General features: G+C 40.6%; 1 protein-coding gene across 9 annotated transcripts in view; it reads left to right on the plus strand.

The window, feature by feature from the left end:
- The window catches only part of gal3st4 (galactose-3-O-sulfotransferase 4), a 29,394-nt gene extending 13,272 nt beyond the window's left edge, over positions 1 to 16,122 (plus strand). For 4 of the 9 annotated variants that reach the window (XM_035149241.2, XM_035149240.2, XM_035149248.2 and 1 more), the window contains 4 exons: positions 4,055 to 4,171; positions 7,026 to 7,326; positions 8,413 to 9,516; positions 14,198 to 16,122. In XM_035149241.2, the coding sequence (XP_035005132.1) occupies positions 4,055 to 4,171; positions 7,026 to 7,326; positions 8,413 to 9,510 (1,516 nt within the window). In that variant the 3' untranslated portion in view covers positions 9,511 to 9,516; positions 14,198 to 16,122. The remainder of the gene's footprint in view (positions 1 to 4,054; positions 4,172 to 7,025; positions 7,327 to 8,412; positions 9,517 to 14,197) is intronic. The other 5 variants (XM_035149244.2, XM_035149249.2, XM_035149246.2 and 2 more) reach the window with 3 other exon arrangements.
- Positions 16,123 to 16,523: the final 401 nt, after the last annotated feature.

Consider the following 16,523-nt stretch of genomic DNA (forward strand, 5'->3'; position numbering starts at 1 on the left):
TTGTGTTGGTTCTTGAGATGCTTTATCAAATTGCTTCTGTTAAAGGAGCTACTTTTCACCCCTCCTCTTGACAATTTAACAGAGCATAGTTTGCAGTCTGCTCTACTTTTGTCATCATCGTTTATCTTGAAGCATCTCCAAACTGCTGACATTGCACCTCCTCCGGCTACCTGCTCAACTGACGTGAGGTCGACGTCAAGTTGCCGTAAAGTGGTATCCGGTGCGGTTGTATCGGTGTAGTTTTATGCATCCCTAGTCACCAGGGGGCGCTGTGATTTTTAAATCATGATTTCTGTGTAGATGTCGTCAGGCCGGGACTCTTGTCATACATGTCCAGTTTGGAGTAGATTGGACCATGTATGTCCGAGATACAACAACCTTGTGTTTTGATGGCGAATTATCTAAATTTGACGCCACGCCGTGTGACAAAAACTCACAATTTGAGTTAGTTTAAACTTCAAGGAGTCAAGATGACACTGAATTTGAAGTTGATCTGATTATCCAATTGGTGCCAGGGACCTTTTTTCCCCCCCCCGTCCGGTCATGATACACGTGTGTACCGAATATAAATTAACTTTCACAAATTTTTAATTAAGTGTTTAGTATAAAATATGACTATGTGAATTCAGATCAACATGAAAACTGTTCTCACACCAAACTGAAATCAGAAGACTGAGATGATCTCAGCAGTGGGGCAAAACGCCAGCAGCTCTTTAATTTTTTTGCAGGAAATGTACCTATTGTGAGTTTAATGTCTTTTTGCTAAATATGGCAGGTTAGAAAGTTTCAAAGCTTAGAAACTGACATAATGTACTTAGCTACTAGCTTTCATACTGTGACTACATTAGACAATACTGTGGTTTGCTTGTGGTTGAATGAGGTTGGTCATTTTAGCTGCATCCTTGTGTGTAAAACTAATTACAGCAGACTGTTCACAGTGACTATACTTAATAAATGTGATAACGGCTGTCGGTCTCTCATCATCAAATTTATTTCTGGACCACTGAGAACACTCCCAATTCAATTTCATTCCGCAAGTCTACCATCGATTAATTACAGATCTATTCAAGCAGATTGGAAACTTGATGATTCTGTAACTTTGGATAAATATTAAATTGAGTAAAGTGCTCCTCAGAATTCATATTTTTAAGCCTACATGTGCAAAATGCTTGAGTGGGAATTATAATAAATAACAGCAACAGTTAAATGGGTCTCATCATTGATCTCCATCTTTCCGTCTGCCAGTCCGTCCGGGCTTTCCATCCATCCATTTATACTGCTTTTCCTTTGAGAGTCGCAGCGGGACCAGCCTATCCCAGCTGACACTGGACGAGAGTGATCATTGATATTCATAAAAACAATAAAAAAGACTTCTGTCTTATACCACTTACTGTCAGCAGCAGTTAAATCACTATCTACCATCTGTCATGGGGCTTGAATGAATCAGGGAGACGATGTTCTACTACAGCACCAGACTTCATCCTTATTTCAGGGTTTCCATGCGTCCTAAAAAGTTCTCCATTCACCTGAATTTTAAATTTCTTAAATATAAAAAGCAAAAGGTTGGCTTGTGAATATTATACTTTTATGACATTGCATTAACTTCAGTCTCACTTTTAAATGTATTTTCAGGAAAACTTTGCATTGACATGACTAACATAGATCTAGTGGTTGGCGGTTTGATCCCAGTCTCCTCCATTGCGCATGCCGTAGTGCAGTGGTCACCAACCTTTTCGAGCCCAAGAGCACTTTTTAATTCCAAACGTAAGCCGAGAGCTACCACCCTGATATCTTCCAAAAAACCCACTTAGGAGGGTCATATTTATTATTTTTTGCAATTTCTGTTAAATATTCAAATTAATATCAATTCATATTTACAATGCAAAATATGTAGCTTCTGTTCCACATCATGTTCTGCAGAGGAGCTGCTACTGCAGCACAATGTTTTTACTAATAGGCTTTGATTTGAATATGGCCACAAATATGATTATTGCCTTGTATGAAAGAAGTCCCTTGTACTCAAATAAATACCAGTACTACACAGTATGAAGCCGTGCATCTTTCGGCTCCTGCAAATATTTCACAATAAAAAAAACTTTTTAAACAAGGGAATGGATATCATTAACAAACTCTGGAGTGCTTTTATTTTGAAAAGGCTTACAGAAAGTGTTGCAACCATTTGTTTGTGACATAAATTCATCAGATAAACATTAAAACTCAGGTGAAAGATCATCTTCTCTGTTTATACTGCTGTGAACCAAAATGTTTATCTGTCTATGACACAAATGTATTTACAACACTTTACGAACCCGTTTCAAAGTAAAAGCACTCCAGCGTTTCACCTTCTGAATCCACTCATTTGTTCCAACGGGGCTTTGATTGTTATCGACAGACCGAAAGATGCGCATCTTCATACCGTAGAGTCCTGACCTCTAGTCTCGCACATAATCCAACTTGTATTGAAGGAAATGCAGGAGATAAACCAGCAGCTCAGACGCCAGTAGCGGACACACAGCGCGTGTGAAAAACAGACAACCGACACACAGCTGATCTGCGGCGCGACGACAGCCAGTGAGTCCAGAGAGTTCGGGGATCGACAGTGAAGACTGGCAGATCGACCGGTAGATCGCGATCGACGGGTTGGCGACCACTGCTCCACATTGTGCCGCTTTGCCGTCGCAACAGTTGCCCCGCAACTGAGACACAAACATTTTTCTTTCACTGTCGTAAAAAAGAACTCTTCCTCCCAATCATTATGAAAATAGTATGTTTTCTTTCGCTTTTCTGCCATGTTTTCTTTAGTTTGGGGGGTAAAAACCACATCTAGCTCGCCATCGTTGCTGCTCCCGCCAGCTTGTCTCAGCATAGAGTGAGATGGCGGTTTGACTTTTTTTTTTATTTCAAATTTCAGTTTCTTTTTTTTCTTCATTTTTAAATTTTTTTTTCTTTTTCTTTTTTTTTTCTTTAGAGCATGCCTTGCGGGCGACTCGCGGGGTCCCTGCGGGCGACCAGGTGCTCACGGGCACCGTGTTGGCTACCTCTGCCGTAGTGTCTTTGGGCAAGATACTGAACCCCAAATTTCCCCTTCTTATTGAGAAAGTGCTGCACATAGACGCACTGTATGAATGTGTGTGTGAATGACAAAAACTACTGTAAAGCGCTTTGAGTGTTCATCAAAACTAGAAAAGGACTATATAAATAGAGACCCTTTACAGACCATTTAACTAATAACAACTGACACAAACTATGCAGCTTGGCCACAATTTATCAGAGCACACTCGATTGAGTGTGTCACCAAGATTGCATCTCCTGTCATCAAAAAGATATCTATCTATTCTAGAAGTAGAAGTTACATTGGTTTGTATTATCTTTCATATGGGTAAGGGAGAGTTCAACCAGATCTAGGTTGAGAACATTGAGTACTCGGCTGAAGCTCGATGAAAAGAATGAATTTGAAACTTGCTGCACCTCGTGCAAGAAAACACAATCATTAGAGTCACATGGGAGGAAAACCATACTGCAGCCTTAAAAGGTCACCAGAATGCAAACGCACACACACACACACACTATTATTCTGTTCACAATGTTCTGTGTAGTCATGCTCAAATGAATATGAAAACATAATTTACTGATACATTTGCTTTGTATGTAATTCTGGCACAATTTTCCCTATATCCTTTGTAGTTTTTTTGGGCCAGTATGGAAGTGAAAAGTGTTAAATCAGACTTAAAATGATCCTAAAATATCTAAATTTAACCCTTTTATTTGATTCATCACCTACTCTCTGTTCATGATGTACTAACTTAAAGAAAAAGTCTAGAAAATTTAATGTAACTATCAAATATATTGTATTGATCAGAAAATGTTATTCTGAAGTTAGTATTGGTAAACAGCATCTTAATGATGAAGATGCCCTGTTGTCTCTGGATGTTTCCACGCTGCTCACGTGTCTGTAACGATGATGATGAGTATGATGCATTAGTCATTTTTGTTTTATGAGTCACTCCGTTGTCTCCCTCTCTCTGACTCTCTCCCTTGACCCATCCTCCCCCAGGATGTTGCGATGGCTGGTTTGTGGTCGCTTGGGTCCAGTGTGGATGTGGAAGGCATTGCTGCTCTTCGTGGCAATTGCCTTCGCCAGCCAGCTGTTGGGGGTCATCTTCAACAAGAGGTAAGTAGTTTCATTAATTGTATTTTATCAGGTTCTAATTGTAGCTGTGCCTCTAGTTCATACGACAAGACACAATCATTTTTGTGGAATCGCTACAAACAGCAGATTTGATCATGCGGCTGAGAAATCTTACCAAACCGAGTTTAGCCTTAGTGAACTTGGAAATGGGCCCAGTTTACCAATCATTGCACTTCCTGTGACTTCGGGCTGCTGCACACTAGAGGAATTTCAACTCATGACCTATTTTTAAAATGTGGGAGATCACAGAAAGACTGATTTAACCGTTTTTTTAATCGTATAATCTTCAGAACGCACACACTAGATGATTTGGCCAGAACGTAAGACCACACACTTGCCATTTTTCTGAAACAATTTGACAGTGGGGATTCCAGAGACTTGGAATCACACAGAAACTGACAAGTTTTGTTTTCTTCTGTGTTTTTACTCACCGCTGTACAACTACGCAAACATCCGGTTGGTGGTGCTTCCCGGTCAGCTCGCTCTCATTGGCTACTGCGGGTTTCTGTCAGGGTCGATTATCGTGAACATCAGACATGTTTGATATTAACGGTTAGAGATTGGGGAGGCTATCTTTATAACCTCCCCACACTTTAGGACTATTGGGGCACTGACTCACCTCGAGTCGGGAATGCCCCCACGATTGTTGGAAGGGGCGAATTGGGTCCTAAATCAGCCCGATTATCCTCTAGTGTGCAGCAGCCTTTCTTCATATTTTAAGTCAACTATGGGTCCACCAGTTAAATGCTTCTAATGTGAAGCATTAAAGGAAATGATGTTTTCTGAGGATGTAATAATGGTCACATAACTGCAAATGTATTGTAAAACTTTGACCAGTGGGCCATGAATATATCAATATTGTATTGAAAAAGTAAGAAGATTAGAGTATTGAAAAAGAAGCAGATTTCTTTTTAAACCAACATTATGAGAATTTCCTAAATGTATTTCTTTTAGAAAATTGTGACCAGCATCTGTGGTTTTTGGACATTTGACAGTCTGTTTGTTCTGGACAAACCTCTTAATATTTTTGACAATTCTCTCCTGACATTAAGTGTTATTTATTGGGCATCATTCCTGGAGATACTAATATTGGCTGATATATCAGCTTGGGTGATGTGTTCTTTGGGCTGTACAAGATAATGGATTCAAATGATTAGTTCAGGAGACGTGTTTGTACCATCCATGTATCAAACCCACCATACTCCTACTAGCTCTATAAACAGATGCTACATGTTTATATGCAGATTCTGTAAGTGAGGGACATTTTAGGGACATAAGCTTCTGAGTTTCAGTTTCTAGTTTGACCAATCACGTATGAGCAGTCTTTGGTTGGCAGCAGGTAAACAGTCCATGTGGAGAGTGAAAGAGGAGAAACGCATTGACCAAAATACATTGGCTCCTGCCTTTTTAATGAATCTGCATTCATAGCTCGCTCTGCTCCTAAATAGCAAACAAAGAGTTAAGGAAATGTGATGGGGCTTTTCAGCATATAGTTACCATAGACACAAGTGTATGTTATGCAATTGAGGCACATGTTCATCCATTCTACAAATCTACCATTTAAAGAAAACAGCGGAAGCTAGGGCTGCTGCTGCTGCTTCCGTTTTTTGCTTCATAACTATAACCACAGCAACACATGTTGACTGATGTTCAGCATGCAGACGTCTGCTGCAACCACAAGACCCACACTGACAGACAGTGACTGACAGAACTACAGTGACCAAGTCCTATGACGCCTCTTCACAGTGTGTTTTGGTGTGGGAAAACAGGCTGGGAGCAGCATTAGCTATAAAGCTGGATTGTTTTAGTTTATCAACTAATTGCATGTCCACTTCCAAACCATACTATTCTAGCTACAGCTTCAAGTAAAATAGGTGAAAGGCAGTGAGGTGAGAGATGAGTGTCGATGTAGCACACAATGGTAGCCCCTGACTGTTACCACTGTCTCAGCAGTGTGGACAGGCACCATGTCTCTAGATGCCCAGTGTGTGCAATAATATTGTGTAATGTTTTTTCTTCTTCTGATAACCCTGCTAGAGCTACATTTGTGGAGTTTTTTTCTGGAAACAAATATGCAAAGCCACAAAGATTGTAACGGCCTAACAATTACAGTGACCCAAAACTACTAGGAGCAGGAATATGGAAACAAGCAAAATGTCAGTTTCAACATGTTTTGTCAAATGTTGGCTATTTGGTTTGATAAAAGTTACATGATCACATACACTGTCAGTTTATATATTTTAGATCAGTAATTTATCATTGTCAGGGCTGCAAATAATAAATCTGTTCATATCAAAGATCAAGTTCGTTTGTCAAGTACAATGACATTTACTGCCTGATGATTTAGCAGGCGTACACTCAAACTAATTTATTATTCCAATAGTTTTTTTTATTAGGTGACTTTGAAAATATTAACAAGCATTTGTTTGCCTATTGACACAACCAGCATGTACAGAGCAACATTAGCATTTGTCCTTTTTTGTTTCCTTCTTTGACCTCTAGTTTTGTCTCCACCAACACCTGAGAAGATTTGTTTTTGTCTTTAGCTGCTAAATGCTCCACTGTGTCCTGCTCTTTTCACTGCCTTCTGCAGCTGGGACCTTTTATACGATGGCAAAACCGCAGCAATGAGAGAGGCTATAAAAAACACACAGAGCTGAGGGAGAGTTGTTGAAAATTCTCTAAGGATCCATCACAAGTAACACCTTCCACATTACATAGATTGATTTCATCCATTGTTGATTTATACAGCTTTAAGGGACTAAGCTTCAGGATTATAAATGTGCACTGTTTGATCAAATGGTAAACATAGTTTTTTCCTCCACCTTTCCTCCAGCAGTGTCCACCCAGCTGCTCACTCCATTTTCTCGTCCCCTGATGCTCAGGGGCCCTCTTTGGGCTCCTGTCAGCCCCACACCCACATCATGTTCCTGAAGACCCACAAGACGGCCAGCAGCACTGTGCTCAACATGCTGTACCGATTTGGAGAAGAGCGCAACCTTCGCTTTGCCCTGCCAATGGGCTACCAGCTGGGCTATCCACTGCCCTTCAATGCTCACAGGGTCAAAGGTTATCGGGGTCCTGGAGCCATGGAGTTCCACATCATGGGAAATCACATGAGATTTCACAAGCTGGAGGTGAGTTATGCAGAATAGCAATGTAAGCTTGACATTTGGACAATGATGACGGGATATGTGATGTGGATGCATTGTGTTATAAAGAATGAAAGGTTAGATCGTGTATTTGCTTGGTTAGTGCATAGAAGGTATCAAAATTTGATGTGCTGAGGCACAAAACCGGACTACTGTGGAAACTTCTATTGATCACGTATGTCCCAGGTCAAATTCATCCCTATGAGCAGTTGATTATGTAAAAGAAATGTGAAGCTTATTTATGATAGTCCCAGAACTTGAGGGAAAAGTAACACGCACTGTCTCTCTCTCGCTCTCGCTCTCTCGTTTGTACTTCTATCTTAGTGAGGACACTCATTGACATAATACAATCCCTAGCCCCTCACCCTAACCTTAAACATCCACACTAAATGCCTTACCCTTACCCTTAATCTAACCTAAACCTAATTTTAACCCCAACTATAAAGCCAAGTCTTAACCTTCAAACAGCCCATTGAAAAAGTGAGGACTGTTAGAATGTCCTCACTTTCCGAAAATGTCCTCACTCTGTCGGGTCTATGCTTAAAATGGTCCTCACAAAGATATAAGTACAGGAACACACAGTGTGATTGGACACACGTGTAAACTGACTCACACTGTATGTATGGAGAGCTGGAGGAGATGGTGGAGATCGGTTTGGCTTGACGCGGTTGGGGAAGAGCACAGCGCGAATGATAGAGACACAGAGGGGACCAGTAAATTACTGACAGTGCAGCTAAAACTGTAAATAAATAACTTTTCACTGTCCAAACATGAGCTCAAATTAACACTGTAACTGGACAACCTGGGTGTCTAACCCGGACTTGGTGGTGCTGTGGACAGGCTGTGTGCCCTCTCCATCGGGCTATGGAGCTGTCCGTGGTCCCTGCGTCAGGGATCGACAGATTTCTTCTTAAAGAGGTTGACTCGTATCTGGTGATCATTTGACAACTACAAAATAATTCTGTGCAAGGCATCTGTTGCTCAGGGAAACCAATATACTACTGCTTTAGTTGAATTGCATCATATTAATTGCACATTTTTGTAACCACATGTCCCTCCTCTATCTCTTAGGTGGAGAAGGTGATGCCGGAAGACACCTTTTACTTTTCTATCATCAGAGACCCAGTTTCCCTGGCTGAGTCCTCCTTTGCTTATTACAAAGAGGTAGCACCTGCCTTTCGGAAAGCCAAAGGCTTGGGCGACTTTGCTGATGACCCGAAGAAATACTACGACCCTCGTCTACGCAATAATCACTATGCCCGTAACCTTCTGTGGTTTGACTTTGGAATGGACCACAATGCTAATTTCTCTATGGCACTGGCTCAGCGTGGTGAGGCCATGATCCGCCGGGCCTTCAAGCTGATTCTGGTGTCTGAGTACTTTGATCATTCCATGATCCTGTTGAGGCACGCCCTCTGCTGGCCACTGGATGCTGTGGTCTCTTTCAGCCTTAATGCCCGCCAGCAGAAGCCCAGTGGCATTGGGGTGATGAGTGGGAGCTGGGTGGGCAAAGCTGTGGCTGGTGTCGGTGTTAGAGGAGGACATTCTCAAGCCAAAATGCCGCCCAATCTGCCACTCACAGAGGAACAGCGCGAGAGGCTGCGGCAGTGGAACGCCTTAGACTGGTACTTATACAAAGCCGTCAACCAGACCTTCTGGGAGGAAATTCAGAGGTTTGGTCTCACTGAGATGGAGCAGGAAGTAGCTCTTCTCAGGACACGGCGGGAAGAACTGGCCCGGGTTTGTCTCAGGGATGGTGGGAAACCTGTGGAGGCATACCGGATCCGAGATAAAACCATCCGGCCATTTCAGAGTGGATTAGTAAAGATTCTTGGCTATGAGCTTCATCCGGGGCTGGACAACACCACCAGAACAGCCTGTCTGAGAATGATCAGGCCAGAGATCCAGTACAAAGACGTGCTTGATGCTAAACAGTTCCCACGGGATTCAGCAGCTCAAGTCCAGCCAGGGCAACAGGGCCAGGGACGGATGGTCTCAGCCGGTGGCTCTTTTTTAAGACAAGACTCCTCGAGAACAGGAGAGACGCTGGTGGTGGGAGAGGTTGGGGGGAGGACAGTGGAGGAAGGGGAGAGAGACTGGGATGCAAGCCATTCAATTCGGACCAACCAGACTTTGATGCGAGGAAAAGAAAAAGGAAGGTTGAGATAGTTTGAGGTGAGTGTCCTTCTCAAATATGGTACCTTTGGACTTTGGAGAAAACAGAAAGATCCTTCTTTGCACTTCAACTATTTGGTCATTTTCCTGTATTCTTATAAACTGTCCCTGCTCTTAGTTGGTGTAATCCTTTTGGACTTGACTTTGAACCACCGAGCGCCTGTGATGCTTTCATGGCTGCAGTAAGAAGCTAAAAAAAATTGAAAGGCCAACTTTGATTTTTTTTTTTCTAAGGAGAAGCAGTTGTGGTGTTAGTGGGTACTGGCTGCTGTTCATCACACATCCATGTGACAGCAGACACACGGAAGCTTGTTTTCTTCTCTCCTCATATTCATATTTTTTAAGAGTTGTGATTTCCATGTTGACCTCAGTGCCCGTGCTTGAAATTTCTCAACATAAAGGTAAGCGTGGCCCCAGTTTGTGCCTCTCATGCAGTACCATTACAGTGCATGAGTGAACATCGTTTTTTTGTTTTTAGATAAATGCCTGATGGTCTTTCAAACATTTGGGTCATGTTTCCAGAAGCCCTCAGAGACTCTGGATGATGAAATATCCTCACTGCTGCTCAGTTTAAACGTGTTTAGCTTGTTTCTATAGTTGCTTAATCAATTTTCACATTTCCCAAAGGGGCACACAAAGGATGAATTTGACGTTCCTTTCAATTATTTTGTATTTTCATGCAAACTAATATCAATCAAATTTTATTTGTATAGCCCATATTCGCAGATTACAATTTGTCTCATAGGATTTACAATGATTCTGTATATAATCCACAAAATGAGCAGGGATATATTGGCCGTTTTCAGACATTTTTGTGAAGGATCTCCGGCGCATTGGGTTTGGACAACTCTACAGGTTTCCTTTCACACGTGCACACCCCAGCGGGAGATTCTCTGCACAGACGTGTTCGCAACATCAAATTCTCCACAGGGTTCAGACGAGGGGTGGAGCAGTAGGCAGAATCTAATATATTAATTCTGCTGCAGAGATCACATGATTTTGTTTACAGCACATTGACACATCATCACAAACTCTCTTGACATCTTCTTCGTTGTCTTCTACATGTGTAGCAGCAGGAGGTCCCCCGCAGGGAATCCAGCTGGGGGACCTCCTGCTGTGTTCTCACATTGACGTCTGTGGACTTTTTGCTGACTTCATACTATGGGGTCTGGTGGAGAAGGTCTTCAGAAACTGCAGAGGCTCTCACCTGGACATTTGCATTCACACATACACCTCCTCTGGAGAAATTGCGTAGAATCTCTAAAGTTCATGCATGTCTGAAAGCAGCTATAGTACTGTGTGTAATTTCCATCCACCTGAGTTAGGAAATATCATGTAGTGGATTTAAATGATTTTTATTCAGACGGTTGGAAGAGTCTTGTGACAACAGTTGCTAAACCCCCTTCTATGTCTAAGAGTATCTTTCAGAAAACCTCTTTGAATCCAATGTAAGAGTAACGCATCAGATTGCAAACTAGGGTCAGAGTATGTATCGAGCGAATTTTCCATGCCTGATATAGTTTCAAGTCCGTGCGGGTTGGTAGTTGTTCAGGGGTTCAGCCTCGGAGAGATAACCTGAATGTCTTATCAAATATCTCTGAATAATACATGAGTGGAAAAGGATCCGAGGCCTGCACTTCTGTTCTGAGCTGCTTGATACTCACCAGTCTCACCATCTCGGCACATTGGTTTCTTCCACTATCCGCTAAAATAGATGAAATGTATCCATTGTCTGATACATGCAGGCACATTCCCATAGAGAGCCCATTGTTTGGACATGATGTCATTAATGTCCTCTCTGATCACCGCCTATAATTTGATACAAAACCTTAATGTTTCAGCAGAATTTTAGTGCTGTAGATAGGGTGCTGTGACTTGACCTTGTTTTAGATTACATGGTATTATTTCAACGGGACAACAGTGCTGCCCAGGAGCTTGCCCAGCCTCGTAAAAAAAAACCAAAAGACACAATAGCTTTGGGCACAGGAGAACTCCAAAAGACCCGGTGTCCTGTAACTGGTCACGTGCTTGCTCATGTGAAGTGAGCTGACTGAATTAGTGAGAACTATAGTCCGAAGCTGTGCTGCAAAGCCAGCCTGGCTGTTGACTTGACTTTGCTTGTATGGAGGTCAGATCCAGTGATTTGCATTTGTGAGGTATCAGAACAATCAGAAAAACAGCAGCTTGATAAGTCAAGTTGTTGACATTACACAAAAAACATGGCAGACGAAAGTAAATGTTGGTTGAGGGTTGGAACCTTTTTGATTAATGGTACAAATACGTGTAATGCATTTACATTTTTAACATTTCATTTGTACTTTAGAATTTGTGATCATTTTCTGCTGTTCATGTAGAGTGACCTGGATTTGTTTGAAATTGTATTTATTAGCAGTAACACTGATAACGAGTCAGTTTCCGGGAAGGTATCGGTGCAGCAACAACTCTGGGGGGAAAAAGTTGCATCTTTGTAGCATCCAGGTTTTTTCCACATTCCAACTTCAAAGCACATAAACACGCAGAAGTCAGATGAGTGACTTTGCAAGTCGGGGAAATGGGACCATCTGAGGAGCAGGTGGATGTGATATTATGGTGCGTTCCATTTAAACCTGAAAGTGGCAGTGTGGATTTTAAAATCCATGATGGCTGCTTCCCACGTCACAATTAAATGACGTCTGTAGGAGCATACTGATTGTTTGTCATTCTCAAATCAGTCATGAAGTCACAGAACTGTCCCTCTTCTGTCTGTGTATTGTTTTAGTGTTTGTATATACTAAATAACTAAAAGAGTAAGCACAGCAAAGGGTTTTATGAGGCGTCCATCTCGGTTTTCTGACTACTTGAACGTGGTCAGCTCAGGTGTCATTCCCAGCTTTGACTTCTGTGGTTATTGGAACACATCATTAATTACATATGTCCTTGTCAAGTGATCTGCGAAAGCTGGCTGTAACAATAGAAACCAGGCCTGAAATGGTGGGTGTCATGATGTCGCTGATGTGGTTCACTTTTAGGTCTGTGACGTGAATATGTCAAGTAGGGCTGTCAACAACATCAGATTTCCATTAAACATTTATCATGCCCAAAATCAAAAGGATAACGTCACCTTATCGATTGAAAGTTTGAAAAGCAATTATGATAATAGTAATGATACTATCAGTCAATTTCTCAATCAAGTTCTTTTTAATTTTTGGCAAATTAATTATGGTCAAAATACTACAAAATAATAATTGCCAATATATACCTCCCAGGATTGTGCTGATAAATGGTTTTTATCAATGATCAGAGTGATCACAATTTACCATTGATTTATTAAATCATTACTATTATATAATTATTATTACTTGGGGTAGTAGCATTAAATTGAAACATACTTGTGACTTAAAATGGACGGACACGTGCAGAGACCGAGCATATCAGTCTCTGCTTGATTGTCTTTTTTCGTAGCTGTAAATGAAGAACAGAATAAGTTCATTGTTTGCATGTGACCAATCCAGAATGTAGGAGCAGTGGGAAACTGTTCTCCTTCTGTTAACTCGGTTGTCATGTGGTGTGGGAGTAAAGTCAAACACAGGGATTGAATGAATACACATGAATACACATGAATACGGGGAACTCGTGTGAGCTGCTGCTGGATAACAGACACACTGGTCTGTGTGTGACACTTCTGTGCCAGCACAACACAGTGGCTGCTGTGACACCACTCAAGTACTGTGGGCCGAGTCTTTTACAGCCATGCTGTCCAGTCTTTTGAGAATGATATTAAGTGATAAATATTTAACAGGTGAGGGGTCATGGTATGACAAGGGGTCATGTGTCCATCCTCAGCGAGCCATAAGCCATCCTCAGGTTATTCCATTTTCACGATTTACACGATTAAAGAGTGAATCATTGTGTTTACTCTACAGTGTTGTTTATTGATATTTCGGCACTCTACACTTATTTATTGTAAGTTGTACTCTACATGCAGTATTTGTGTTAGCCATCTTACAGGATATGATCGTTTTGAGGAGCTATAGACTAGTGACAGTCGAATTAGTATTAGAGACCTGGTAGACCACACTGTCTGACATGTCAGAGCTGGGTGTTCTCCATGGCGTGACAAACTTAACCAACATCCTGTATGAAAAAATGCTGAAAAAATAATTTGACACTGCAAGTGACGGGGTTAGTATAAGACAGACAGTGTAGGTGATGGTACACATACTACCACAACAACATACATACACATAAAATATACACAAGATACATGTCTGCGGTAGAGAGGATTGCCCCCCCCAAAACAAGGTCATTTACACCATGTATTAAGCCTACATGTCCGCTGATCTCCTCCGATGAGGTAAGGTCAGGGACCGTCGGGCGTGCTAACATCCGCTGGCTTAGCCACTTCCTATTTACACATTTATCTGAAAATCGACTTTCAGAGACTTTAAATTTGCCTCTGTTACATTAAACATCATTATAGTGCTGTTTGTATGCAAAATGGAGCCTTACCAATACCTGATCCTGATCCTGGATGGTGATACGGTGCATCACGTTCATATATATCTACTGAAATACTGTCTCAGTCACATCTCAATCATTAAAGAGGAAGGGAGTGACTGTACAAATTACTTACTGGCTCCAAAAGGTATCTTCCATTATGGTTAATTGAAAGCATGTTAAATTATTTCTGCCTTTTTCACAGACTGAAGAGCTCCCGTGTCTTCAGTGCTACCTCCAGGATCACGGTACTTCAGCACCACTTCATATTACACTGCACCTGACTGTGCATCCTTTCCCACCATTTAATTTGCTTTTAGGATTGCCTTCTTTGTTATGAGCTGAGACTGAAATGTTCTCGGACCTGATTTTTTGAGGCCATTACGTTAAGAGGCGTTAATATTTGACAGTAAACATTGAACATATTTCTCTTTCTACTCAAACTTACAGTGTCAGATCAACATTATCGATACGGATTCCTGGATGTAGACCTTCTTTAGAAATGACCTTAAAAACTTCTGTAGCATTTCTGACCTGACATTTTGTTACTTATCAGCCAAAACTCACATCAATATATCTGTTATAAATTGTCAGTGTATTGTTCAGGCTCCAATGCAACAGATGACAAACAAATATTTTTCGGAAAAACTTCAACTTTCCCTTCAGAGCCACCATCAGATATTGATATAATTATAATATATATAATTCTAATGGGCACATGTTCTTGACAGTTGGACTAAATATTGGACAGTTCATTGTCTTTCTTTAGCGCCACCCTTAGTTCAACCCGTCAACTTTGGATATAGGATGCAGATTGCTTTAAGACACATCCACCACATACTTGTTTTACGGTGAAACTGATCCACATCTATCAGATGTTAGCCTTTCCATGACACCACTGTTTAATCAGCAGCAGGAGAAACACAAATTTCAAAACATTTTTTCATGCCTTAGGAAGTCATATAATGTACCAGGGCTTTAAAACCTTGTCCCTCTGTATTTAATATTCTATTTGCCATGTGTACATACTGTATTTATCAGGGCTTGTTCTCTGTAGGGGTTCGTGATGAGAGGAGGAGTGTGCCTGTTGCAGTATGATGGAATTTACTATTGATGTTGGGGGAAAAAAACATTGATCCAAATGTGCCAGTCAGTAACTCGGGCTGGGCCGTTATTCAATATTACCATTTCATTTCACTAGGATGGTTGCATCAGTCACATCATGTTTTTCACATAGTTTAATCACAGAAGTTTAGATTTTTCAGCAGATTGCAGCTTTAAAAAGAAACAAAGTTAGTTGTTAGTGATGTTTAGGTGTGAAGAGGGCAATCTCACTATACATGATTATGAAAAATATTCATTACACTGAACAGAAGTTTGATTATTTCATGTGTACACATGATTTCATGATGAATACAAAAATGGTTCTGTGACCACTTTGTATACACAACTATGTTAAATTCCCACTTACATTCACAATTATACAAATCCATTATGTGCTGATAGCTAACAGCAACTAAAGTGTGCATAATTTTCAATTTTTTCAATTGTATTTACATGGCTGTCTTCCCAAGCTCTGTTTTTGCTTCAAACATTTTTACTGATATGGTACTGTGACTTATTTTGTAGCTTGTTACAAGTATTAAAGGTTTCCTTTATGAACATGGTGTATGTTATATTGTGTGTAAGAATGATGCAGAATATAAAATGTACATCTTTTGTCAAACCTCTTTAATTTTTCAAGGGAAAATGAGCACATGCTCTAATTCATTTTGTTCATCTCTGATAATGCACATTTTATTCCAACAGCTTCCATCTCCGCCTGCTATCCTCACATCCTGGATTACAATTGACAGGAAGTACTTGAATATTCTCAAATTATTACAGATTTGACTGAAGTGGAAGTGCAAATGTTCATTCAGAATGCAATGGTGTACCCTGGCTTGGATTTTACTTGAAACTGCATATATATTTGTGGGAAATTGTAATAGACCATGCTCTTTGTGTGCATCCACTGAGTTGTTTCTTTTCTGGTACTGAATAAAACATTTCTTTAATGTCATTAGTTGTTCTCCTGGTCTTAACTTTCATGTTTATTCATTCAGCTGGATAATAAACTGTTTGATTGCATCAACACTTGTCAATCAAATTAATTTGAGTTTTTATGTTTTAAGTGTCATTTGGGAAAGAGAACAGTAAGTCATACATAGAACATATAGTTTTCATTAGGACACACTGGTCAACTGGTTGTAGCTGATAAATACTCCAAATAAGATGTTCATCTATTTTACTCATCACTCTAGCTATTTAGCTATCTAGAAGACTCAGGTTGTACATATGATTAGCTCAAAAGAAAGCGTTACCTTGTAAGGGATTATCTGCCAAACAAATAAACCACTGGTTTATAGTTTACAGTTATATAATCTATAATTAATTCAGGTTGAACTTCAATCAACTGAGATTCAATAAAGAATGTGGTCATTCATCAGTAATGATAATCTAATCTAAAATTTGCATCATAAAACGGGCCA

Source organism: Hippoglossus stenolepis, chromosome 23 (genome assembly GCF_022539355.2).
Source record: "Hippoglossus stenolepis isolate QCI-W04-F060 chromosome 23, HSTE1.2, whole genome shotgun sequence".
NCBI lineage: Eukaryota > Metazoa > Chordata > Actinopteri > Pleuronectiformes > Pleuronectidae > Hippoglossus > Hippoglossus stenolepis.